The 25,086-nt window shown below is 34.4% G+C and overlaps 5 protein-coding genes across 11 annotated transcripts in view; 3 read left to right on the top strand and 2 right to left on the bottom strand.

Moving 5' to 3' along the window:
• The first annotated feature begins 363 nt into the window (after positions 1 to 363).
• On the top strand, positions 364 to 2,030 carry LOC115446479 (mesencephalic astrocyte-derived neurotrophic factor homolog). The gene is made up of 2 exons (XM_030173154.2): positions 364 to 1,059; positions 1,850 to 2,030. The coding sequence occupies exon 1, from the start codon at positions 520 to 522 to the stop codon at positions 1,039 to 1,041; it is 522 nt and encodes a 173-aa protein (XP_030029014.1). The 5' UTR covers positions 364 to 519; the 3' UTR covers positions 1,042 to 1,059; positions 1,850 to 2,030.
• Positions 2,031 to 2,505: 475 nt separating this feature from the next.
• On the bottom strand, positions 2,506 to 4,630 carry LOC115446480 (putative ATP synthase subunit f, mitochondrial). Its single transcript, XM_030173155.2, has 4 exons — positions 4,412 to 4,630; positions 4,241 to 4,339; positions 3,607 to 3,723; positions 2,506 to 2,657 (listed from the first exon to the last, which is right to left on the bottom strand). Exons 1-4 carry the CDS (start codon positions 4,488 to 4,490, stop codon positions 2,629 to 2,631), a joined length of 324 nt encoding a protein of 107 aa, XP_030029015.1. The 5' UTR covers positions 4,491 to 4,630; the 3' UTR covers positions 2,506 to 2,628.
• A 594-nt stretch (positions 4,631 to 5,224) lies between these two features.
• On the top strand, positions 5,225 to 6,539 carry LOC115446478 (26S proteasome non-ATPase regulatory subunit 4). The gene has a single exon (XM_030173153.2). The coding sequence runs from the start codon at positions 5,321 to 5,323 to the stop codon at positions 6,416 to 6,418; it is 1,098 nt and encodes a 365-aa protein (XP_030029013.1). The 5' UTR covers positions 5,225 to 5,320; the 3' UTR covers positions 6,419 to 6,539.
• On the bottom strand, positions 6,427 to 23,728 carry LOC115446475 (ribonuclease Z, mitochondrial). Of its 5 annotated transcripts, none has more exons than XM_030173147.2 (30): positions 23,508 to 23,726; positions 23,241 to 23,409; positions 22,293 to 22,479; positions 21,976 to 22,097; positions 21,545 to 21,753; positions 21,204 to 21,286; positions 20,707 to 20,872; positions 20,289 to 20,424; positions 19,863 to 20,091; positions 17,448 to 17,605; positions 16,947 to 17,162; positions 16,535 to 16,677; positions 14,264 to 14,439; positions 13,836 to 14,025; positions 13,248 to 13,480; positions 12,923 to 13,064; positions 12,179 to 12,307; positions 11,721 to 11,807; positions 11,524 to 11,616; positions 10,957 to 11,055; positions 10,588 to 10,701; positions 9,998 to 10,096; positions 9,550 to 9,612; positions 9,379 to 9,444; positions 8,599 to 8,700; positions 8,380 to 8,460; positions 8,180 to 8,269; positions 7,780 to 7,890; positions 6,751 to 6,867; positions 6,427 to 6,590 (listed from the first exon to the last, which is right to left on the bottom strand). In XM_030173147.2, exons 2-30 carry the CDS (start codon positions 23,402 to 23,404, stop codon positions 6,547 to 6,549), a joined length of 3,849 nt encoding a protein of 1,282 aa, XP_030029007.1. In that variant the 5' UTR covers positions 23,405 to 23,409; positions 23,508 to 23,726; the 3' UTR covers positions 6,427 to 6,546. The 5 variants fall into 5 exon arrangements, with proteins under 5 accessions (XP_030029007.1, XP_030029006.1, XP_030029005.1 ...); XM_030173146.2 differs by having other exon boundaries at positions 23,497 to 23,726; XM_030173145.2 differs by having other exon boundaries at positions 17,448 to 17,590; positions 23,241 to 23,728.
• A 540-nt stretch (positions 23,729 to 24,268) lies between these two features.
• Positions 24,269 to 25,086, top strand: part of LOC115446474 — a 38,255-nt gene continuing 37,437 nt past the window's right edge. For all 3 annotated transcript variants that reach the window (XM_030173139.2, XM_030173141.2, XM_030173140.2), the window contains exon 1: positions 24,269 to 24,668. In XM_030173139.2, coding sequence (XP_030028999.1) covers positions 24,569 to 24,668 — 100 coding nt within the window. In that variant the 5' untranslated portion in view covers positions 24,269 to 24,568. The remainder of the gene's footprint in view (positions 24,669 to 25,086) is intronic.

Consider the following 25,086-nt stretch of genomic DNA (forward strand, 5'->3'; position numbering starts at 1 on the left):
AAAAGCCCACTACACTTATTTTAGCCCTAAATTTAGGGCTAAAAGCCCTAAGTTGGCTAGTCTGCCATGACCAATGATGACCAATAAACCCAAAAACTAGATGTCTCGTCGCTATTTTCATTTCTTTTTTTTCTAATGGAAAGTTGGAAAGTCGAAATTACAGGAGTGAAGCCAAAGCACTGAAAAATATTATAAAAATAGGAAGACATCGTATCAAAGTCCTTTACATGGTCGATTAAGTATACAAGGATGTCATTCTTACTTCTGCGTAATCCGGCACAAAGTGAAAATAAAAATTTATAATCTGTTCTGTATACAAAATTGAGGACGGAACGCGAAAACGTGCACCAATCACAGCCAGCCAAGTAAAACTGTCAACGTCTTCATTACTATGAATGGACGAGATCATGCTTCTTAATTTTTAGTTTCATTTTCGTACTATTACTAGTGGACGTACTCTAATAGCACCGATTAATCCCTACTTTATTATTAATTTATTAAATCAAATATTAGTTGAACATGTATAAATCGACCGTATTTCATTTACTATTTCTGGCAGCAGCCATTGAAGTTGCGCTTTCTTTGAGAGAAGGAGATTGTGAAGTATGCGTGAAGACAGTCGAGAAGTTTGCGGCCACGTTATCAGATGATGTTAAAAAGGATACAAAATCTATCGAAGCGGAGTTCAAGAAATTTTGTAAGGGCACAAAGAATAAAGAGAACAGGTTCTGTTACTACTTGGGTGGGCTAGAGGAATCCGCCACCGGAATTCTCGGTGAGTTGTCGAAACCATTAAGTTGGTCAATGCCTGCAGACAAGATCTGCGAGAAACTGAAAAAGAAAGACGCTCAAATCTGCGATCTCAGATTCGATAAACAAATTGACCTGAAGAATGTTGATCTGAAAAAGTTGAAAGTGCGTGACCTGAAAAAGATTTTGAACGACTGGGATGAGGTTTGCGACGGCTGCATTGAGAAGACAGATTTCATCAAGAGAATAGAAGAATTAAAACCCAAATACATGGGTAGATCTGAATTGTAATATAACCTAATATTGTAGGTAAGAAATTGCTTATAGTTTACCTAATAATTTTACAGCAGTAGTAAATATTGTATTAAAAATCGAAAGACCCTACCATATGTATCATTATTTTATTCTATAAAACTGACTTTATTTTAAGATATAAAAGAAATTGATATAATGCCTTAATAATTAAATTGGCAACAGGCATCTAAAGGCCACCCACCTAAGAATGCCAAAAATAACACTACATTAAGTTCATTATATTTATAGGTTCATTAGAGGTTAGGTTGATAGAATCTTTCATTTCCTATTATACACTGTGTAAATATCAGTAAGACTTAGATGTTAGTTGCAGAAATTTTAGAGTGGATTTAATTTGCATCTCAACAATTATAGCCATTTATCAATGTGAATAAAAAGTCTGCTGTATGTAGATTTTATATTTACATTCGATATACTGTATAACATTGTGAGGTTGAGGGAATTTTTTAACCAAGTCACAACAAAATTAGCTTAATTTTTAAAAGCAACCACTTGTCATGTCATCTGCCACATCTGTGTTACACAAGTTAGAAAAATGCATATGAAAATGATACATATGAAAAATACATATGAGAATGAAGAAAAAAACATGTTTTGACTTGCAAATTGATCACAGAACCTTTCATCCTCCTGGCTCTATACACTGTCACATAAATCCTATTATTTACAATACATTTACAGAAAACCTGCAAAATATAAATTATTTATCCTAAATCTCTATGTGCAATGGAACTGTTGGGTAGTTAAGTAGCATACAATTATTTTAAATGTTTTTTTGTTTCAGGTAAATACTAAAGAATTGTCACATTGTGATATCAAGACTCTATGTTTAGCTGAGCAGTGAACTCTGAGCAAATAAACAAATGAAGCATTTTACAAACAGTAAACTAGTGTACCAGTTGCTGAGTGTGTGTGCATGTGATTAAATAAATTATTAATGTAATTAAGTAAATATTTTTTCCATACTTATTGTTTCACTCATACTCCTTCCCTTAGTATATATAATATTTGCTTAATAAAATATATATTAATCTACCTGCATTCAATGTTTTCAAATTCAGATCGCATAGTTAATAATTTAGACTACATAATCTATCATCCCTTAACTATATTCTTTTTTGTTAAAATACAAAACTAGAGGCTTTACAACGTAAATTTTGCATGCTATAATTGATTAAAATTTGGTTGGCTTTACATTAATGCTTCTCGCATTCATGTATAAGCCAACCAAATGCAAAAGTCACACAATAATCTATGCTTCTAAATAAATAGTAGTAATATGAGTACTATATAGTATATGCATTAGTTGTTTAATATAATTTTCAAATAAAATTAAATTGAAACTTGTGAAAAACATCCTAAATTTATGTTTCCAACAACCAGTTGCAAATATGTTCTATTAAAATTATTTCATGTTATTTTAAAGTAATAAAACACCACTACCATTTCGAACTAAGTTTATTGCAGTAACTGTTTATAATGCATTAGCTATACCAGCAAAATTGAAGTTAACCATTTCAGTTGCATACAATTAAATACATGTTGATGTTGTATGGCTGCAGATTAGTGGTACTTGTAGTTCCTGTGGTGCTCTGTAACAAGTAACAAATTTATATTATTAATATTTAAACCATTTTCCACAATAAAAAACAAAAATGAAAAAAAAAAACACATAATTTACAATTTGTACCCTTAATAATTTTATTTTATCATGAATTCACAGTTGTTACACATCATAATGAGTATGGGCCAACTGAGCATATATATGTTTATTTGGCTAATCATAATAAATTGTACATAGGCATCTAATCTGAGACATAATGGAAGCAAATAATAAAACTGCAGTTCAGCAAAATTTTGCCAACTGCTAATGATTTACTAAATATAATATTTATAGCAAAAGTGAATAAAAAAGTCCTTCATATGGCTTACATGTACTAGAATAAATATTGTTACACAAAAATTTACAACTTTCCATAACTATTGGGTAACATTTTTTTTTTTTTTTTCAATATAAATAGCATAATAGGATTTTGATGGCCATATTAAGAATTAAAACCATAGTCAATAATGATGATAGTCAATTTACCATCGATGACCATATGAAATATTGTATTACATATTTATTTATTTATTTACAGAGAATTATAATATAGGCAGCCTTAATGCCAGGGGAATTTTCTACCAGTTGACCTTAGGTAATAGATTATTAGTTGACAATAGACCTTAGACCTTTCTTACATGTTCCAAATGCTATTAATTTACAAAACTTGTTAATTTTAAATAAAAAAAATACAATTATGTGTATGGGGAAGACATTAGTTATACCATTCCCCATTTGTTAATAAGTTCACCTAAAACTTTAATGCCCACTATATTGCATTAATGGAGTTTGAATAAGTACTATCCTAATAATATTTGAAACAAATAACAGATTATAACATCTTTTGATTACACAATCTGTGAGACATATTAGTACAGAAGACAAATTTTAAGGTACATAATACTTTATACCAGTGATAGTACATAAATGAAACTTACTCATCCTGCCATAGTTGATAGCATAGAAGAATACCATGCTGCCCACCACAAGCTGGTAGAATGGAGCCATGCCCACCTTCTTGGGCTGCACATACTTGTGCTGCCATCTCCACCAAGCTGTACACATTAAAACAAAATATTTAGTTGTATTGAAAAAATGTTTTATTTATTTTTAATTACCTTTTTTATTAGATTAACAAAATATCTTTATGTTTTTAAGTGATTTACTATAAAAGGCTTTTACTTTCATTTAATTATGAAAAACAAAATGACAAAAAGATGAATTGCTATCAATAGTTATGTAAAACTGGGTGTTGGTTACAATTGCATCCATGCAATAAAAATCTGAAATAAAACTGCAATGTGTATTTTTCAAGATATAAGTAATATATGTCATTCCAGAAAATAACTATTTGTTATCCAAATGAATTCAGTGATTTGTGTTCTTCAACAAACATATGAACATTATACACAAACTTACACATTTATTATATTAGTAATATCTTTTTTATCTAAATGTGAATCGATACTTCCAAACGCTTACAATAAATAAATATGTAACATTAATAACCTTCTTTTTTCTCTAACCTTAAATATTTAATTATTGTAGGTAGATTTAACACCTTGAACTTACCTCGGCTGAAAGCGCCTGCTATAGCAGATGGAGTCTTATTCCTCCTGCTGAGCCATGCGCCAATCTCATTGATCTTCACCTGTCCGAATGGAGTATCAGCTGAAAACGACAAATGTTACATAATCGAGTTTCTTACTCCGAAAGACAAATTATGAATTCGTGGACACTTACGTTTGCCATAATAACGGGCAGGATCATAGGGCCCATGGACAGCTGGGTTATATTCCTTCGGGTAGTCGCCGATAGCCATGACTCTTTCACAAATTCAACCAATATTCAGAATAATCGTGATAATCGGTCGACCAATTGACAAGTACAACTGACATTTGGCTATATTATTACCAGATATCTTTATTGAAAACCCTCCACAACTGAACATAGAAATCTCAGAATAACAGTTCCTCGAAAATAAAAATATCCAGAAAAAATAATTCCGAAGAAGTTAGTAATCAAAAATGTATTACTCTGACGAGTGAATGCACTACGTTTTGCTCTGAACTTGGCTAATTTATTTCGCACCAAAAACCCCTCAGCTCATGTGGCATTAAAATACCATCAAATTTTGGGAAAACTCTTCGTCAGGCAATTACGATTAGCCATAAACAATTTAATTTTTTTGCGGATTTTACTCTGACTGCCAAGTAATGGCCATTGACAAAAAGCAAATTACAGAAGCTCAGAAACAGAAGTTTAAGAGTATAACAAATTCAACAGATCATACACTAAGCGGCACGGCGCATTTTGGGATGTCGCCATAAAAGAGATTGGACGTGTAGTGGAAGTACAGAATTTCCAATAACGTGTAAACTCAGCACCGAAGTTGAAGTGTCGAACTCTGTCTAAAATTACCACACTCTGTTATGAGAGAAAACAGTTAAACATTTATCCTTAAGGTGTTAAAGTATCAAAAAAGGCCTACTCTATCGGCACGTCCAAGTCCACGTTTTTATAATCTGTATGTTATAAATAAAAAAAATTATGACTTGTCAAAATATTGTCTATGATTATACAGCATATTTTCATTTTGCTGGAAGTGTATTGTTCTGTATTTATAAAATTTAAACTAAATAAACTATCAGAATGGTCCTGGAAAGTACTATGATTTGTGTGGACAATAGCGACTATATGAGAAATGGAGATTTCTTGCCAACGAGGCTACAAGCTCAGCAGGATGCCGTAAATTTGGTATGTCATTCCAAAACTCGATCAAACCCTGAGAATAATGTTGGTTTATTGACGTTGGCTAATGTAGAAGTCCTAGCTACATTGACCAGTGATGTTGGTCGCATTTTGTCTAAGCTTCACCGCGTTCAACCTAATGGTGATATCAATCTGTTGACCGGTATAAGAATTGCACATTTGGCTTTGAAGCACCGTCAAGGGAAAAACCACAAAATGCGTATTGTAGTGTTCGTGGGTTCCCCAATAAACACTGATGAAAAAGAACTGGTCAAACTCGCTAAAAGATTGAAAAAAGAGAAAGTAAACTGCGATGTTATATCTTTTGGCGAAGATGCCGAAAATAATCCTCTGCTGACATCTTTTGTTAACACTTTGAATGGCAAGGACAATACCTCGGGGGGTAGTCACCTTGTCTCTGTCCCTGCAGGAGGTTGTGTTGTACTCTCTGAAGCTTTGATATCGAGCCCATTGATCGGAGGGGATGGAGCAGGTCCCTCAGGCTCAGGTCTTTCTCCATTTGAATTTGGAGTTGATCCCAATGAAGATCCAGAGCTTGCACTTGCTCTGCGAGTTTCTATGGAGGAACAAAGGCAGCGTCAAGAAGAAGAGACACGTCGACAGCAAGCAACCACTGAAGGAGAACCTGGCAAGACTGGTGATGGTGAAAATAGTGTTATGGAGAGAGCTATTGCCATGTCAATGTCTATGGGCCGTGAAGCCATGGACCTGTCTGAGGAAGAGCAGATTGCTCTTGCAATGCAAATGAGTATGCAGCAAGAGGCACCTGCTGCAGAAGAAAGCATGGATGTGTCTGAGGAATATGCAGAAGTGATGAATGATCCAGCATTTTTGCAAAGTGTGCTTGAGAATCTGCCTGGAGTTGACCCCCAGAGTGAAGCTATTAGAAATGCCATGTCCACCATCAAGAAAGACAAAGATGACAAAGACGATAAAGAACAGAAGGATAAAGATGGGAAGGGTTCAGGATCTAAGTAAAATTGCTATTCTTTTCCAATTTTTTTAATAGATACATTATGCTTGTAAACTTCAAAATAGACACTACTCTGTAATGTTATTGTCAAAGTTAAATTCAATAAATTACGGATAAATGTTGTAAGTGGTGTTTAATTCCATGAAATCCAGTTCAAACCTTCAATTTTGTCATATTCTGAAATAGAATAGGAAAATATTAGTCATACATAGAATATTATTATTAGTTTTCGTTTTTTTTGCTATGTAGGGAATAAATTATAATTATATTAAAATTTACATTCCATATCTTAAATTTGACCTCTGCGGTTATTTTAGAAACTTGTTTTTAAACTAACTTGCATCATTCCAAAACTGTTTACTCTGGAACTTCTTTCTTGCTTCTGACAACTGTTCCCGTCTCTGATGTTCACTAAATGCTTCTGGTTTGGATATGCACAATAAATCTGGCTTTTCTGCAAAATTTTATTTTAGTATACTTAAACCCATTTTATTATCTAACATAAAATTGGGATTGGATAATTTGATTGTTTACAGTTTTGAGTTTGAATGTTTATGAAAAAATCAGCAATTTTTACTAAAATATAAATTTTGTACTCTATTTCGTTCTGTATAAAATTTGGATCTATGGGTGCAAATTTGACACAATACTTAGGCGATACCTCAAGGTCCATTTTCATACATTTTGTTTCGCCTTTAATCTGGGTAACTAAACAAGTATTGGCAAGTAAAGAATTTAAATTCACGTCTAGTTAGTGATTAGTTCTCGCAGTTGAAAGAAAAATGTAAAAATAATTAATAATCATGGATATTTCTGCCCTTAAAATTTCGTCATATTAAATTTTAAAGGCCGAAATATCCATGTTTTATTAATTATTTTTACATTCTAAACGTGATTTAAATTCTTTACTTGCCAATACTTTAAAAATGAATGAATATCGCTTAATTAAAATGACAAGAAGTAAATTGATAAACTGTATCAGTATTCAGTATTCTCGCGGCTTTTCCCGGATGAAAAACTTTTCCCATTGCAAAAATCACTCGGCTCTTAGTGGCGATTCATAGCGCCACCTGTACAATGCCTGCTCTACCCATTTAAAAAATAAATTTAGTTCCATAATTTTCTTTGGAACATATGATTGGGATAAAAAGTAGCAATGTGTTAATGCAGGACATATTCTATCCAAGTGCAAAATTTCATCAACTCCATTCAGGTGTTCCTGCCTTTATTTCTAACAAATATACAAACATGCAAACATTTTCATACATATTGGAATTTATTACATTACTAAGAAGACTGTAAGACTAGCTGTTCCGTGAAGCCTCGTGGAAGACTTTTCTTTTCGGAATAAACATGTACGATTTACCATTTGCAGAGAAATGTTTTGTTTTATCTCGACTTTTCTTATTAAGCAGCAGATAAGAGCTTTTTATATCTTCTAATTGCGGCTTAAAGCTTTTGTTACTATGTATGGCGGCTGAAAAATTAAACAAATCCGTTGTTTCACTTCAGTTACGTAGAACGATATTACAATAGAGACGTGCTACTCCAGGGTCGCACTAAAGGTAATATTTTAATCGTAAATAAAACATTTTCATATCATTACTTCGCTTATAGTGTAGCCCTTTTTCATATGTATTAACCTTAAATAAGGTTAAAATAGTTTAATTTAAATGTCTAACATTCGCGTAAATATAAGAAATCATTAAGGCTAAATTATTAATTGTAAGTACAACAAATAAATAAAACAAACAATACGTACTTACAATTTGGTCTACCATTTGAAGGGCTGATATAGAAATTTTTACACTTTCCATTTAATTCTTGGAGTGGTGCAGATACTTTACGTACAGGCTCTGAAATATATTATTTACATATTATATAACTTATTCTCTACGGAAAGGTGACTCGTTCTCAATCTATAGATTCATGACTTACAAATACCTATTAACAGCAACACCCTAACCTTGATTCCAGCTTCTGGCACCTGGACGGAACTCGTGCTTAGGTATGTTTACGTTTTTATTGTGTGAAGAACTGATGTTATCTGTAAATATTTCTTTTTATTATGCGTGTGAAAATGGGCTCGTCTCAACCTTTTATTAATGTATTAAATATTATGTAATTTGAAGTATTGCAATTTCAAGTGTTTTCAACAGCCGGGGTCTAAAAGCAGGCAACTCACTTTTGTTAGCGGCATTGCTTCTCGTGGGTAATTTAACCTCTAGTTTGGCATTAGTGTCATGAGTTCCGCGCAACTTGTTTCCAGAGGCCGGAGCCTTCGTAGCTGTCCAAAATAAAACACCAAGCGCTATAATAGTGATCAGTAATAGCCACTGATAAAGCAAGAGGCAGGAGGCGACCTGAGCCAACCGCCAGTACAACAAGTGGACAAGGACACTCGTTACAACATCTACATAAGTGTTTGCTGTAATAGAAGGCGGACGGACCGTGCTTTATACTATGAAGACATTCTGTAAATCCGCGGAGGCTATCTATTCGAAGTATATTCTTTTTAACAGAGCCGTAGTAGTGTAATACTATAGGTACTGTTAAATTATATAATTAGCAGAGGTCCTAATATTTTTTTTATTTTATTAATTTAAGACACAAAACAGATTACAGTCAAAAACTATAACAAATATAAAATATACAAACATAAAACTTGAATGTATTCCTAAACTTTGCGCCCTTAAAGTTAATTACTTAAAGTGCGGTTTAAGAGAAAACTATTGAGTACTGTGTAATGTTCTCTCCCTCTTTCATTATTGTGAAGTATTCGACTTCACTGGTGTGCTACTTACGATCAGTGATTTTTGATTTTGTAAAAGTCGGTTACACATTCAAAATTATACTAACATTAGTATTATTGATAATCGTCTGCTATAAATAAATATTAAACTAACTTTTATTACTACCTATATAGACCTTCTGAAGGCTTGAAGATTTAGAAAACAATACTCACGTTGTCTAATTCTGTTGATATCACTCTTCTTTGAAGTATTCGAAGGTGATGACTCTTTGATGTCTCCTTAAACACCAAAAGCGTTAATATTATCTCGTATAGTATTATCATGACGAGTTCAAATGTATGTACCTATGCTATGTTGCGTCGATTACTAGTACAAAACGTTACCTTTTAACGGTTTAACCGGAGATTTTGACCGAAGGACTGGAGATACTTTTTCTGCAGTGACATCTGTTTAACGAAATAAATGAGTAAATATATAAGTAAGTCCTCTGGGAGTACGCAAATGGAGATACGTTCAGCTGATGAAGCATATTGTACACCACTGTTATACAGTCCCGTACTTTAGATATGTACTTACACCATGTTTTCCCAGCGACAGAAGCGCTACTTTTAAATTAAATGAGGTGCAAATATCAAATATTATACACTTTGTGATATAAAAGGCCCAGTAAATTTCCAGTTTTAGTCTTTCAAATCTATTTACAATGCAACAGTACCTACTTCTAGACGCTTCAGCAGTGGAACTAAAAATAAAAAGAGCAGTCTCTTACAAATTAAACGTATTCCAGTTACAGACCTAGATAAGTTGTACTTAAAAAAAGTAATCTCTTACGCGCCACTATCTGCCGTTGAGGTGGCGATTCTCGCCTGACTGTCAATTTCCTATTCACGGGAGTCACCAATGGCTTCCCGTAACCCGAATTCGGCCGACCTAGTAATAAGTTGGTTTTTATATCATATTTCAATCTGGAATTACTGTACCTATACCTATGCGGTGCGATAAAATTAACTATTCCGATCCCAATCGTTATTTTCGAATCGATTTCGAAATTGGCCGATAAGAATATTTTTTTTAACACAATTACTTAAATATGACGTATAATAAGTATTTTTAATCAGAGGCGGCCTTTGGCGGAGGCGAACCGGGCAACCGCCCGGGGCCTCGCGCTTACAGAGACCTCGCACGATGCCTCGCAAGATCTTTTTTTTACGTTCTTACCGACGAAACTGTTAAAATAGGGCAACGTTTTCAATAGTACATTTTTGGTTTGATTCGAAGATAGCAATTGAGACTATATTAGTTACAACTTTAAACTACATGGGTTGTCAGTATCTAGTCGCTCTTACACCTAACTACATTGTTTTATTCGTAAAATACACTCACTAAGTACAAGGAAAATAATAAGAAACTGCTTTACTAACTTGGCGGGGTTGATGGCGCAATAGAAGCCTTCTTTTTGATGTTTTTCGTCACAATATCCAATATTTCTCCGTTCTTCGGAATGGGAGCAGCGCTATTTAGTGTTCTAGAACGAGCTGGAAATTTACAATCATGAGGATTTAAACAGAAGTAATAAAAAATATACTAAATAGTGAATGTGATATAAATTTTATTCACAATTTTTTTTTATCCTACAGCTGTCTTCTATCTTAGCCGAATATAAAATTAAGTATAAGGTTACCTGCTCAGTAAAAATCAATGGTTATTGATTATCTAAATAGTTTTAAACTCTTATGATAAATACATGCTATCTTTAAAAAATGTGTCAATGTGACAAATGTACTTCTTACTATCAATTACATGACTAGTCGAATTCTTCTTGATCAGTTTGAGTCGATCTGCTGGTCTGGCGTCTCGACTCGAGTTGGAACACTCGCTGATAGTACGAGCTGCGAAAATTCATTTATTCGATAACTGACGAAATCATTATTTTTTAGATACGTAATAGAAATTTTAATGATCCATTCTTCGTTATAATTTAAATAATGTTTCAAACCAATTCTATGGCATATCTACTTGTCTTCAAGGCCAGAGATGTATCTCTGTACGTTCTGTAGTAAATACAAAAATGTATATAACAATAACGTCAACCCTGTATTATATACTGTCCCACTGCTGGGCAAGGGCCTCCTACTACTAAGAGAGATTAGGCCTTAGTCCACCAGCTGGCCTAATGCGGATTGGTAGATTTCACACACGTTGTATGTTTGTAATCAGTAAACTATTTTGAATATTCTTTCTCTAATAATAATGTATATTACCCTTGAAAGTTACAGGCTACTTTTTATACCACCAATAGGTGTTAACAGGGACCGACTCACGAGCCGCAAAAGCTAGTACTTTAATGCAATATTTACATGTTGGGATCACTTCCACAGCTGCCTGCACGCATGGTTTTTCTGGCGAAGTTTCACGCCGCAGCTTGGATGTAGCGCTTTCGCTTAGTGATCCTAGTAAAAACATTTCAGCGTTAATTAAGTAAAGAAACAGAAAAAAAAACAAATAACAAAACGATTTAAAATACTAGCACTCAAATCATATTAAAAACACGTACTTGTAGATATTTTTGTTGGTGACGATGATTTGCTACGTGGTCTCACAATTCCAGATACGGTCATTCCTTTAAGTTCTTGTCTTAGTCCTGTAGACAGACGCTATAAGTATTACCTACAACTAATACGAAGGAGTAGGTATTCTTACATCCATACAGTCCCTTCAACCAACCCTGTATACAGGGATGTGCAACTAGTGAAACAAATAGTTGATTTTATTTCCATCACACGGCGACGATGAGTCTTTCGCCACATAAGCCAATTTCGGCACAACAATGTACATTCGTTGACGTAAATATAATCGAAGACCTCTCACTCAGTAAAGATCTTGGCCACCCTTGAATGAATTGTCTGAGCAGCTGGCATATTACAGCCTTTCTCCTCTGCTCTAAAAACAATAGTTATAACCCCACCTGTGACTTTAGCTCAACCAAAAATAATTCAGAAATACTATACTTACTGGAGGCATTACTCTCCCTGTAATTGACGTAAGAGTTCGGGGCGGAGCCACCATCGTGGCAAGGGGACGAGCACTTGCTCCCTCGGTTCGGTGATCGGTTACAGCGCCGCTTATGTTTCACTTCTTCCACTTGTAAATAACAAATAACGTCAATTTTCTTATCTTACCACTAATTTTCACACTTAAAGGGTATCGAAACTAATTTGGCTTTATATAAATTAATATAATTGCTATTTTCGAATCGATCACCAAAGTAAATCAAAAATAGTTCAGAATATAATTTTCCAGACATGCTTACTTTAGATTACTGATTTGTTTACTTTATTCTTGATATCGATTCGAACCGTTTATTGATTTCTGCTATTTATGATTTTACACTAAATGAAAAATTAGGATCAAATAAAAATACAAAATTTCATCAATTTCTTTATTCAAAATAAATATACAATCTTCAACTGCCTAAATGCTTTACATGCATCTAAATGCCTTACACGACTTCACGAATGCTTTGCAATCATACAGCCAATAAAACAATATTCTTACATTCTAGTAGTAAAACAGCCTTGTGTAATGATCATTTACAAAGACAATATCAAGTAGAGATACCTAACTAGCTATTTCTACTGATATTTATGTTTGTGATTTCATTACTATCAACCTTTGATGTTTTTGTCTCTGGTGATGTGCTACTATTATCTATGGTGCCGTCTGCTATTGATTCAACGGTGAACCTATGAACCATACCCAAAGTCGGATTCTTATCAGTTAAGTTCTTTTTCCTCTCGCGATTTTCTGCCTTTTGTTCCATTTCCATGCAATGCTCGGCGAACAATAGCTGTAGTGGCGCGTACATGTGAGGCAATAACTCCAAGTCACTCATTGATATCTGAAAACAACGACAATGTTACATAATATAATTAATTCTTCGTTTTAAGTCGATACAAGGGATAAAAGATTAGTTAGTTATATACGCAAAACAAAACAACACTGTAATATGTTGATACTCAAATTTCTACACTGTTTTCAGATATAATAATCTGATAATTTAAAAATGGAACTCAATAACAACCTGCATGTTGTCGAAGGCGATGCCGACGCTGTTGTTGTCGTGCAATATGTTGTGGTTGAGCCGCGGCAGGCGAGCGTATCGCTGGCTGAAGTGCGTGAGCACGGTGTACCGCGCGTGCATACTGCGCCCAATCTCGATGGCTTGAGACGTCGTCGAGTGCATCTTCATCCGCGCCTCCTCTGCCAACTGGTCTTCCATCGTCGCCTCGTGGATCAGTAGGGTCGAGTTCTTACCTGCAAAATGAAGTAATACCATAGATTATAAAAGTGTTACGGTCTTCGGTTCTGACCTACAAAGAGTAGGCAGAGGGACGTAATATGTCTCTTTAGTCGATATTATATTTGGTCTGCACTACATCAGGTGCAGGTTGACCAGAGAGTCCTGGGTTTGAATCCAAAGTTAGGCAACACATTGTATAAGTATTTCTAGTCCTATTTTCCCGAAACTGGATCTCCTAAATGAGGCCGACGTACTGGCCATCGCTCGTAAAAACTACACCACATTGTTGAAAAATATTTTAAAAAATCTGTTGTACCACATAAATTAGAGTAGAAAAAGTTAAGGTTTAGAATAAGAAGAAGGCATTACCTAGATTTACGAGTTCCTCGCAGGGTATGGTGTCGCCGGAGTACGTGAGCTTGTACTTGCTGTCGATGGAGACGGCGACGCCGAACGCGTTGGGACAGTGCGACACGAGGCACGTGCGCACGTCCTGCACGCCGATGCGCGCCAGCACCGCGCTCGTCAGCTCCTCGGACACTTTTCCTACATTGTATAACTAACAAAACATCGTATGTTAATGTAGAAATACTTTAATGGGGTGCAACCGGACAAAGAAATAGGATTCGTTATTCACTTGTATAAGTACAGATTGTGTAAATAAATCAACCAACAATTCCAATAGCTATCCTCGCATTATTCACGAAAATAGCAAATCAGGATAAAGTTTCACTAACAGGTGACTTTATTTGATTGGTTTATTCTCAGAATCTGGCCATTAGTTAAATGAAACTTACTAATTCCTGGTTGGGTATGAGAGTGAACTCTTGTCGTATCCGCTCGAAACGTTGGTCGTACACCGACAGCCAAGACATGATTTGACCTGGAGCCAGTAAATACAAGGGATCTGGTTTGTCCGCCGCGGATACTTCCTCGAACGCTTCACGGCGCGCTTGCAGGATGCCGATGAGACCTGGTAAATAAAAACCATTTTTTTTTTAAATATCTTATGACATTATTTATTCCATTTAGCATCGGAATGTTTGCCGGCAAACATGACAGCTACATGACAGTTACATGACATTATGCGTGTCACGGAAAAATAACCTTATTATGTAGTTGCAATGACTAAATATAAAGAGGAGAGGCCTCAAAAGTTAGCTATATGAATAAGTTATATTTATGTTAGGGAAATCGACGCAGAATTGTCAATATATATGTCTATCTCTTTTACTCAAAGCTTATTTGGAACGCAACAAACAAAGACAAAAATAATTGCTTTCTTCGAATATGGCACTATTTCGTTTACTTCAACACACTGGGACCGCCTTGCAGCAGAAACGCCATTTATTGCAGCCCAGTCAGCAAGTACATGTAGTGTCAGACGATGTAAACAAATCTTCATAAATATTGAATTTAAAGTAATATAATCATATTCTCAATTGTTTAGTTCGTTTATTAGTGTGTTTGTTAAGTTTCGAAAATGACTCGGTGTTGTGTGCAAGGATGCAAATCGAATTCACGCAAGAAAGACCCCGAAATATCTTTTCATAGGTTAGTAACTGTTTTTACCGAAAATTAGTAAATATCTTTGTATATTTACTTTTTGGATGTGTTTTTATCAATTAAAATTATATTTGAATCTTGTTTGATAAGCTTTGAACCCTTTTAGGCGTGATTTATAACCATTAAAATCATTATGTTTGTTTACACACGAGCTTAGGGATGGGTGGATTTGTTTAGAAATGATTGATATCGATATTTTAACAGACGCCCGTTTATCAGTTACGGATTTTGTCTTTGAAAGAATGTTAGAGCACACATCAATATTGTATTATCCAGAACGACAAACTAAGTGAAATTAGAATTTTTTTTTAGATTACCAAAAAATTTAAAAACCAAGGCAAAATGAATTGAGAATATTGGACGACGTGATTGGAATCCTACACCGAATACATACTTATATTCGTTCTTTACATTTTGAGAAGAAATGCATAAACCACACGTTTAATTAACGCGAGTAAAAGATAACTGTTTTCCAACAATATTCCCGATAAGTAAAATAGTAATGATTATTATACTTCACCTAATAGTAATATTACTTTAATATATTGCTATGAATAAAATTAGAATTGTTACATAAAAGAATAGATAAACATAAAAGATAAACATAAAAGAAACAACATAAAGATGAAATGTAAGATATATTTTTACAATTGGCGGTCTTATGTTTCGAGCAACCTTTGCATGCACGGAAATAGATACATAATCATATTGTTGTTATTGCACATAATTATGTATTATAATTGATTATCTTAACCACCATCTTTACGCTCATTGATTTTAGTTTGCTGAAACATAGTCATGTTTCTCGATCAAAGAGCATAATCATAAAATAAAATAAATACCAACCAAATAATTGCTGGCTACGCTATCTTATTCCATTTATCATGTATTAAGTAAATATCTTAATCTGTAACTTAAATTTTTAGCAAGGAATAGTGCAACATACAAATATAGATCAAACACAACTGGATGTTTGTCACAACAGGTACTGCTTTCTTTAACAATTGTTACTTATAAATCAGTTTCAGTTTGTTTGTTTATATTATAGTACGTTATATTTATATTATGGTAGAACCTAACCCCTTTCGTATTTGATCTTTTTTGGGCTTGTTTATCTCTCTTTTAATTCTTCGATGTCGATACAAAATTTTCGGTACTAGCATATCACTATTGTAAGGGGCGGAGTCGGCGCCATTTTATGCATTAAATGTGCCGCATGTCACGTGACCATATCACTCTCCTCTATACTCTTTTATCATTGTGTAGTAGATAATGCGTAATGTCATGTAGCTGTCATGTTTGCCGGCAAACATTCCGCTGGTAAATGGGTTAAAATAGATTTTTTAATATATGATCATTGTATCGCATCGATAAGTAAATTATTACGTTTCGGCACTATTATAAACTGTAATCATTGTATATAAACATTTTTCTTTTGTAAATGATCACTCGATGGAACAGATGAAATATTTACAACATTCTAATAAATCAGATGGACGAACCTATATGATGATCGGCGTGTAAATGTGACACATAAACGGCGGTGAGCGTCCTGAGGAACGCGTTCACCTTCTTTGGCCCGAAGAACCGCACCAGCTGCCCAAACGTACCCTCGCCACAGTCCAGCAGCATTGAACGATTCTCACTATAACATTATCATCATCATCCACTTATGTTTTGAACTTCAATAGGTCATATTGCGGAATAGATTATTTTCATGGATGTTGCCACCTTTCTCTCTGGGATACGATCTTGAAAAATCACATTATAAAAATCTACTGTTGCAAAACTAGGCTTCTAACTGTAACACATTGCGATACATTCGAAATAAATATTGTGATAGGGAACTAAGTGCAAGCAAGTGCCTGTCAAACGACTTTAACTTTTTTTTTAATAAAACTTTTTTGTACTCACTCGATCTGCAGTGCAATGGCGCTTGTATTTCTGGTTTTACTGGGTATGCAGGAGCCGGTACCAAGGAATACCACCTTAGGATACTCCTGGTGCGCGGTGGCCTTGTACCTGATGCCATCCACCACTCGCCGGAACTGCTCTAGGCTGCCCACGAACCCGTCTATGTCCATTGTCTCTTCAATATATTCTTGGATGTGCAGCTTTGGTTCTGCTGATCTGTGGAGATGACTTCTTTAATTTTAAAATCCGCATTGCATTGAACGCATGAGCAATAGAAAACTGGTAGCTGTTATTGAACAGCACTGTATTTGCTTTTTCTTTAAATCTACAGGGCAAAATAAGAAGCGCAAGTATAACGACATTGAAATGCCTTATTTTTGTTGCTGAGGCAGAGGCACTACCTGGAAATTGACTAGCTATGAGACAATGACTGAAAGATTTTCGATTCAATTATTTAATGTTTTGAACACACACAGTGAACACAGTTGTTTATTTACTGACCTGTCCAATTGTTTTTTGGGCCTCAGCTGGAACATAGTGAGCGTCCTTGCAGATATGATCTCGAGTTTAGCGTGAGGGTCTTCGTCTGAAGCCACTGAGCCGTCGCCCTTGCACGACCCCTCCATGTTTATTATGTTCTGGAACTGCGCGAGCGCAATCTACAAATGTTCCTTGACTATTTGTACCCATCACCATGGTTAAATGATGTTATGATGGCTAATGATGAAACGAATATTAACGGGTTATATAGCAAATGAGGTTTTACACAATTACTGTGAAGTTACAGTTACTATAATAATTAAAATGTTATTGAATGCCATTCTAACGGCGTTTAATGTGCCTAGCTAATATTATTTGAATATTATGAACGATACTAACAACTTATCAATTGTAATAATTAATAAAATCTGTTATTGTACTAGTTTGAATCCTATGTCTGAACGAGGAAGACATCTTATAGTTTAATGTTCGTAAGGTTTAAAGCCTAGTAAACCCTTTCTCTTCTAACTAGAATTCTTTATATACACTGCTGCAGGTAACTTAATCAATAAAAAATATAGTAATAAAGAAATATTAGATTACAGTGAAATTTATAAAGTAGTAGTAGTGTAGTCAAGTAAAATTGGAACTCACGAAAAATCTGATATATGAAGAATACAATATGATATATTTTTTTTCATTGATATTTCTAAATTCAGCACAGTAAAAAAATATTTATAATAATATATGAAAGAATATATCTACATAAACAAGGAAAGAAAAACATCTTGTTAGAAATAAGTAAAGATTACTTCATAGTCATTTAATATTCAAATTCAATTATTAAAATTTAGAATGTGAAATAAGCATATGTTATGATTTTGTCATTTAACCTACTTTTTATACATTCAGCACCATAATATTTATAAATGCTTTGTAATAAGAAAAGAAAAAGTTCTCATATTGCAGATTGGTTTAGTCAAATGTAACAGTATATGAAGTCAATGTTTAGTAATTGATTTATGCTTACCATTTTGGAACTGTAGTAATTTAATATTAGACTCGGTTATAGCGTTATGGCCAATCTATACTATTATATAAAGCTGAAGAGTTTGTTTGTTTGTTTGTTTGTTTGTTTGTTTGTTTGTTTGAACGCGCTAATCTCAGGAACTACCGGTCCAAACTGAAAAATTCTTTTTGCGTTGGATAGCCCTATGTTCGTGGAGTGCTATAGGCTATATATCATCACGCTATACCCAATAGGAGCGGAGCAGTAATGTCTAATCTCAGGAACTACCGGTCCAAACTGAAAAAATCTTTTTGCGTTGGATAGCCCTTTGTTCGTGGAGTGCTATAGGCTATATATCATCACGCTATACCCAATAGGAGCGGAGCAGTAATGGCTAATCTCAGGAACTACCGGTCCAAACTGAATTTTTTTTTTTGCGTTGGATAGCCTTTTGTTCGTGGAGTGCTATAGGCTATATATCATCACGCTATACCCAATAGGAGCAGAGCAGTAATGGCTAATCTCAGGAACTACCGCTTCGAACTAAAAAAAATCATTTTGTATTGGATAGCCCTTTGTTCGTGAAGTGCTATAGGCTATATATCATCACGCTATGACCAACAGGAGCAGAGCAGTAATGGCTAATCTCAGAAACTAGGAGTTTGAACTGAATAGTTCTTTTTGTGTTGGATAGCCCTTTGTTCCTGAAATGCTATAGGCTATATATATCATCACGCTATGCCCAATAGGAGCGGAGCAGTAATCGCTAATCTCAGGAACTACCGGTTCGAACTGAAAAAATATTTTTGTGTTGGATAGCCCTTTGTTCCTGGAGTGCTATAGGTTAGATATCGTCACGCTATGACCAATAGGAGCGGAGCAGTAATGAAACTTGATGCAAAAACGGGGACAATTTATTAGTTTTGAGAGCTTCTGTTGCGTGCGCTGCGTAAACGGTTAAAGTTATGCAACAATAATGTATGACGGGATTGTTCCTCTTAAAAAGTTCTACAAAAATATATCATAAAACAAAAGTCCCCCGATGCATCGGTCTGCCCGAACGTGTTCAACTCAAAAACTACCCAACGTATTAGGATAAAATTTGGTATGGAGACAGTTTGAGACCCTGGGAAGAACATAGGCTTCCGGGAAAATATATAGCGTGACTTTTATAACGGAAAACTTTAGCCTGAAAAACTTTATAACGCGGGCGGAGCCGCGGGCAAAAGCTAGTAAAATAATATACAGTTAGCTACCTAATTGTTAAGGCAAGAGCAGAAAATCACTAACAGATGAATAACCTTACAGATTTTTAAACAACTCACAAAAAAGAAGGTTCTAAAGACTTCATCTTTTTTACATTTATCGCGATATAAAAAAATATTAACAAAGCAGTGAACATGCATGTAATATGAATCGTGTGGTACCTTATTTTTCAACTCGTCAAGGCCCTTGAGGTGTTCGTGTTTGGAGTTGGCAGGCGCGCTCCACTCGGCGGGCACGGACGCGTCGCGCAGCAGCGGGAACACGTCCGCGTCCAGCAGGTGCAGCTTGTGCTGCGAGCGGTGCACCGCCTCCGAGCCCAGGCACGAGTTCTGCGCGTTCAGCACCAGGTGCCGCGTGCTCGCGCCGAACATCGACATGAACTCGCGATATCTGATACCACATCACATTTTTTTCGAGTACGTTTTAGCTTAGCAATTGCTGTCTAAACTAAAAAAAATTCGTAAAGAGTGATATCAAATTATGAATAGAAATAAGAGCAGGGAATAATATAAAAGGATTATATAGTTAAGCAACTAAACCTTTGATATGCAGGATCTGTTATAAAATTCATTCTAAATTGCACTTACGTGGGATGGTTAAATACATTAGGTGGTGTGTAATGGACGATGATCGTTGGTATGTTCTCCGGCGGATTGTCGCCATTGTCAAAGTGTGCCGCAAATTCCGACACTTTTAAATATGACAACTCTGGGACTTCGATAACTAAAAAAAAGTAAAAGGTTGACAGCAGCAGCTTGATTATCTAGTTATTGAACTTAGTTACAGGAGTAAAATATTTATTTTCTAATCATTAATATATTTGGGCTACATATCCAAAGCTGCTAATTGCTAATATTTTTTTTGTTAGCATTAATCTATGTAATGAGTATTAACTGCTCTGATTCAATAGCGATTATCATCAGCAGAGGCATGTTTAATAACTAATACAAGAAACATTTATTTTATCCCTGTAAGTGAAGTACCAATGTCTGAAGTAGTTCTTACTTATAAACACAGGTCCAGGGTCGTCAGGGGTTTTCACATCTTTCGACAACACTAGAGTGCCGTCAGGCAAAACCACATCTTGTCCGTTTTTGAGCTGACCGAGCTGCGGGCCTGGCTTCACACCCCTCTCCACACATTTGGCCAAGTCCAGAGTGCCTAACCGTTTCTGTTTATACATAAAATGTTTAATAATAATCCTTTTTCTAAGAAAATTATTACTTTCGTTTTTTAGATGCGTACAAACATGAAGAATGGACCCGAATACGCGAATTGCGAAAGAAACGCGAAATATCACAGGCGGCGCCCGCGCCTCATGTGAACCATCAAATAAAGACACGCATGAATACTTGCAACAACTGTACGCTACGGGCGAGCGTACCGCGTATTCTAATACAAACTTAGGGAACATCACTGTTACATACTATGTATATTTTTGACTCAAGCCTTGAATATTGCAAAACTATACAAACAGATTAGTTAGCAATATGGGTACACACCTTCAATGTGCAAATGTATGCAACAGTGCATTTTGTTTTCTTTTGCAGATCGTACAAAACTTTTTCAGTCTTTTTTTTCATATCTGAGGACAATGGCATTACTCAATACATATGTTAATTTACACTAAGAGAATGTATCAAATTACAATTGGGAACACAAGATTTTGAAAATAAAATTTATGTGACAGGAGAAATGTTATCTAACCATAAAATTTACTACAATTTAATATTTACAGTTTAGTATTTTGAAACTATTTGAAAAATATATACTCAGAACTTTTAAGCACATAATGGATTGATCTATTAATAATATAAAAAAAATCGACATCAGTTATGTTCACCTTTATCTGAACTTGATTTTGATTTAGATTTTTCTGGTGAGGCCCCCTTGCTCTTTGCTTCCATGTTCCTTATCTCAGGTTTGTAATAATCTGTGTCGTCGTGTATAAATTCTTCGTAATCTTTGTCTGAATTATTGTCTAACTTAGGTTTTTTTGCTGCTGGTTTCAGATCTTGGTTAACATTTGGAAGAATACTGTCATGTGGACCTCTGCGACAATTCATATTGTGATATGAAAATAATTAAAAAAATATAATATTTAATTTGTAATTAATAACAATACTGTTCAAATTATATTAGAAAATACTCTAATATTGCTAAGATTTAAATTTTTAAGCATTTAAAATTCATTTAGGCAACAAAATAGTTAAATATTGCACAATTTTTTGTTTCTTTTGAATAATGAAAAAAATATTTTTATAAAATACTTACAGTAAAACATATTTCACAGTCATGACATTATCTTCAAAGTCTTCACTGGGACTACATTGTGCCATCTTCACATTCATCTCTTTCATGATAACAAATCTTCTTGTGGCTTGGTACAACTCATCCTAAAGAATTTTTTTATTATAAAATAAGATTTAGATAAAATGGTCTAATAAAATTATGAAGCTAGTGCCTATTATTTAAAACCAGTCAATATCTAGTATTTACGAAAATTTAACTTTCATGACATAAAATATTATGATAATATATTATTATATTGCAAAACTATTAATTAGTGTTTATTAAAATATGCTCTGTACCAATCCTTCAGGTCCATGCAGGGTAATTTTTGGTATTCCAACATCCTGTAATGTCAGGGACAGTCCAGGTAGGCCACCGATATTCCGCCAAGTCTTGCTGGTGATGAAGACATGCTCAAGACGCGACAGCTTCACCTTATGCTCATGGGCGAGACGTTGTGTGCATTCACCACAGTTGAATAGGTATCTAGAGTATATAAAATGTTTTTTTACACTCAGTCTGTCACATCTTTATCCTTTAAGGGATAAGCTGAGGTACAACTAGTGCACCTGTAACGCCAGCCAAGCTTACTCATATAGCCAGTCATATACATTGGCAATTGTGTAATTCCACACAGGGAGTGTGTATTTATTGCTATAATATTATTGATTAATATTATGCACATTTTTTCTGATGGAAACTCAAATGATTTACAAAATCAAAAAGTAAATTACAGTTTTGTCATCAGATTTAATTAACAGATACAATAATTATAATATTGTTTACTTTCTAATACAGCATACCTACTAAATACATCATATTATAACAATGGTATTGCTTCACTATTAATATAATGGATGCAATGTCAAAGGCATAAATGATGCAACAAGGATATTATTATTTGTATTCTTTTATAATATTTAATGACTACATATGCATTGCATCATCTTAATTTGTATCATTGTTTTATTTATATAGTTTCAATCAATATGATAACTTAGTAAATGTTATGAAATCCTAATGGTGACATTATTATTTAAATAATTTTTCAACTAAGTTGTCAATGATTAGTTTGTGGATGATGATAGGATGCCAAAGTCTATCTAAGTGTAAGACAAGGTAATTTATCGAAAAGGGATAACGCTCAGCACCATTACTGCAAAAACATGTACTTGAATGTTAGTGACAACATACTATATCTGACTAACTTCACCTACCTAATATTCCATGTAAAAATAATCACATACCTTTTTTGATCAGTGAATAAGTACAGTGTGTTGGCGGCACCACGGGCACCGGAACCCATCACCTGAAGGTACACTGTACTAGGAGTGTACTTTTCAGACTTTTTGGAAATAACCTGCCTTTGCCGCTGTGCGACTGCAATTCTTGCCGCAGTTTCTTTAGGCATTTTTGCTAGAAATTGGAACAATTTCTTATTACGACTAGTAGAGTAACAACGACCATCACATGAACTAACTACACGTTTACTAAACAATGCACCTATACCGTACATGTGTTAAAAGGTTATTTATAAATTGATTTAAAGTTTACGAGCATGCGTCTTGTTGATTTTATTTGTAATAATTATTTTTGACATAATTAATGCATGATATTGATCTTATAGATTATATTGACGCATTTTTAGATTTAGAATTTGAGAATTGGCCAGGCACTTGACAGTTTCCAATGGTTTTCAGTATTTTCTCATTTTGCCATGACAAATGTCAAAACTTCTAAACTCTTTTTTTTTGTTTTGATTTACTCCTTAATCAGAAGGCAAAGGCTCTCAGCCATACAGCCTAGCTTCTAAACTCTACGTAAAGTGTCAAAGCGTAACATTAGGCTGGACTTATACATGTGTTTTTCAGATCTGAATCCAAAAACAGAACTGTGTTACGAAATTTGTCAATTTCGTTTTCCTTTACATATTTTATTTATTTTCACATGATAAGTAGACGTTTTATAAGGGAAAAGTTTCATTTTAATTAATTATATAATCGTTGCTGCCTTTTACGATATATCCATTCGCGAACTTTACCGAATTATATAGGTACCTAGAGTACTCGAATCTGAACGCACTTCCAACGTCAGGTCGTTGACAATTTCTTTTATCTGATTATTGAATGTACCTTTTCCTTATAAGTACACTGATTGTAGCTACCTACCGAAAATGGCTGATAGCAAAAAAAATTTTTTTTTGGCATGGCGTTATCCAATTTATTTCAGAACGGTATAAACTATTATTGCCAGTCTGCAATAAATATTCCACAAAAACTTACTAATAGCAATACTGTTATAGAAAAATGGCGTTCTTTACAGCTGTGGGTTGCGCAATTTTTATGTAAATGTGCATTAAACTAATTACTGAATTTAAGTTTTAAGTGCGGAAAATAATATAACAAAGTGGGCATGATCATTTAAATAAATAAAATAGTGCAATTATCACAAGCGTATAGTTAATATTTAATAAGTGGAAGGCTGTCATGGACCGTGTATTTTTTGTGTTGTGGTGATGTATGAGAATGATAAATAATGAAACGAAAAATAATGCGGCTATGCAAATAATGTGACAATGATGGATGTGCTATGGGTGGTGTTATTGGTGGCCGCAGCCGGCACACGCGTTGGCGACGGGCTCCCAGTCCGGCCGACGCCGCAAAACTACCCTCACGGTGAGTCATTTTATTGAAAATTTACATGTTTTTCGCTAATTATAAACATAAAACAAGATAAGTTCGCACTTGTTGTAGTTGTGAACTTAAAACTTAACCTACCTAATAAATTATACAATGTTTTGTTGTGAATACTGCAGATAACATCTGGTTAGGATCAGAAACATGCTTACATGTATCCATGTGTTAAAGTGAAATTTAAGAGGGTATAACTTTTAACGGTCGTCATATATTGAAATTATGAAGGTATTAAAATAATTATTTTTACTTATTGCGAGAAATTACAATGCCTTATTTATTTAGTAAACATGTTTTGTTTTGCTGATTGTATCAAACATACAATTAACGATTTTTATTTTAAATGATAATGTTCTTTATTTGCATTTGGACTAGATAGTGGTTTTTACAGGGAAATTGA

Source organism: Manduca sexta, chromosome 12 (genome assembly GCF_014839805.1).
Source record: "Manduca sexta isolate Smith_Timp_Sample1 chromosome 12, JHU_Msex_v1.0, whole genome shotgun sequence".
Classification (NCBI taxonomy): domain Eukaryota; kingdom Metazoa; phylum Arthropoda; class Insecta; order Lepidoptera; family Sphingidae; genus Manduca; species Manduca sexta.

What these genes read in the sequence shown, in the direction of transcription:
- LOC115446479 (XM_030173154.2), top strand. Translation starts at nt 520, where the DNA reads ATGTATAAATCGACCGTATTTCATTTACTATTTCTGGCAGCAGCCATT.
- LOC115446480 (XM_030173155.2), bottom strand. Translation starts at nt 4,490, where the DNA reads ATGGCTATCGGCGACTACCCGAAGGAATATAACCCAGCTGTCCATGGG. An exon ending in AGCAGGCGCTTTCAGCCGAG is followed by an intron (nt 3,724 to 4,240) that starts GTAAGTTCAAGG and finishes TAATGTGTACAG; the next exon opens with CTTGGTGGAGATGGCAGCAC. An exon ending in TATCAACTATGGCAGGATGA is followed by an intron (nt 2,658 to 3,606) that starts GTAAGTTTCATT and finishes TACTTGTTACAG; the next exon opens with AGCACCACAGGAACTACAAG.
- LOC115446478 (XM_030173153.2), top strand. Translation starts at nt 5,321, where the DNA reads ATGGTCCTGGAAAGTACTATGATTTGTGTGGACAATAGCGACTATATG.
- LOC115446475 (XM_030173144.2), bottom strand. Translation starts at nt 23,509, where the DNA reads ATGTACGGTATAGGTGCATTGTTTAGTAAACGTGTAGTTAGTTCATGT. An exon ending in TCGCCTTCGACAACATGCAG is followed by an intron (nt 13,065 to 13,247) that starts GTTGTTATTGAG and finishes CGTTGTTTTCAG; the next exon opens with ATATCAATGAGTGACTTGGA. An exon ending in TATCAACAGAATTAGACAAC is followed by an intron (nt 8,701 to 9,378) that starts GTGAGTATTGTT and finishes TATTTTGGACAG; the next exon opens with CTACGAAGGCTCCGGCCTCT.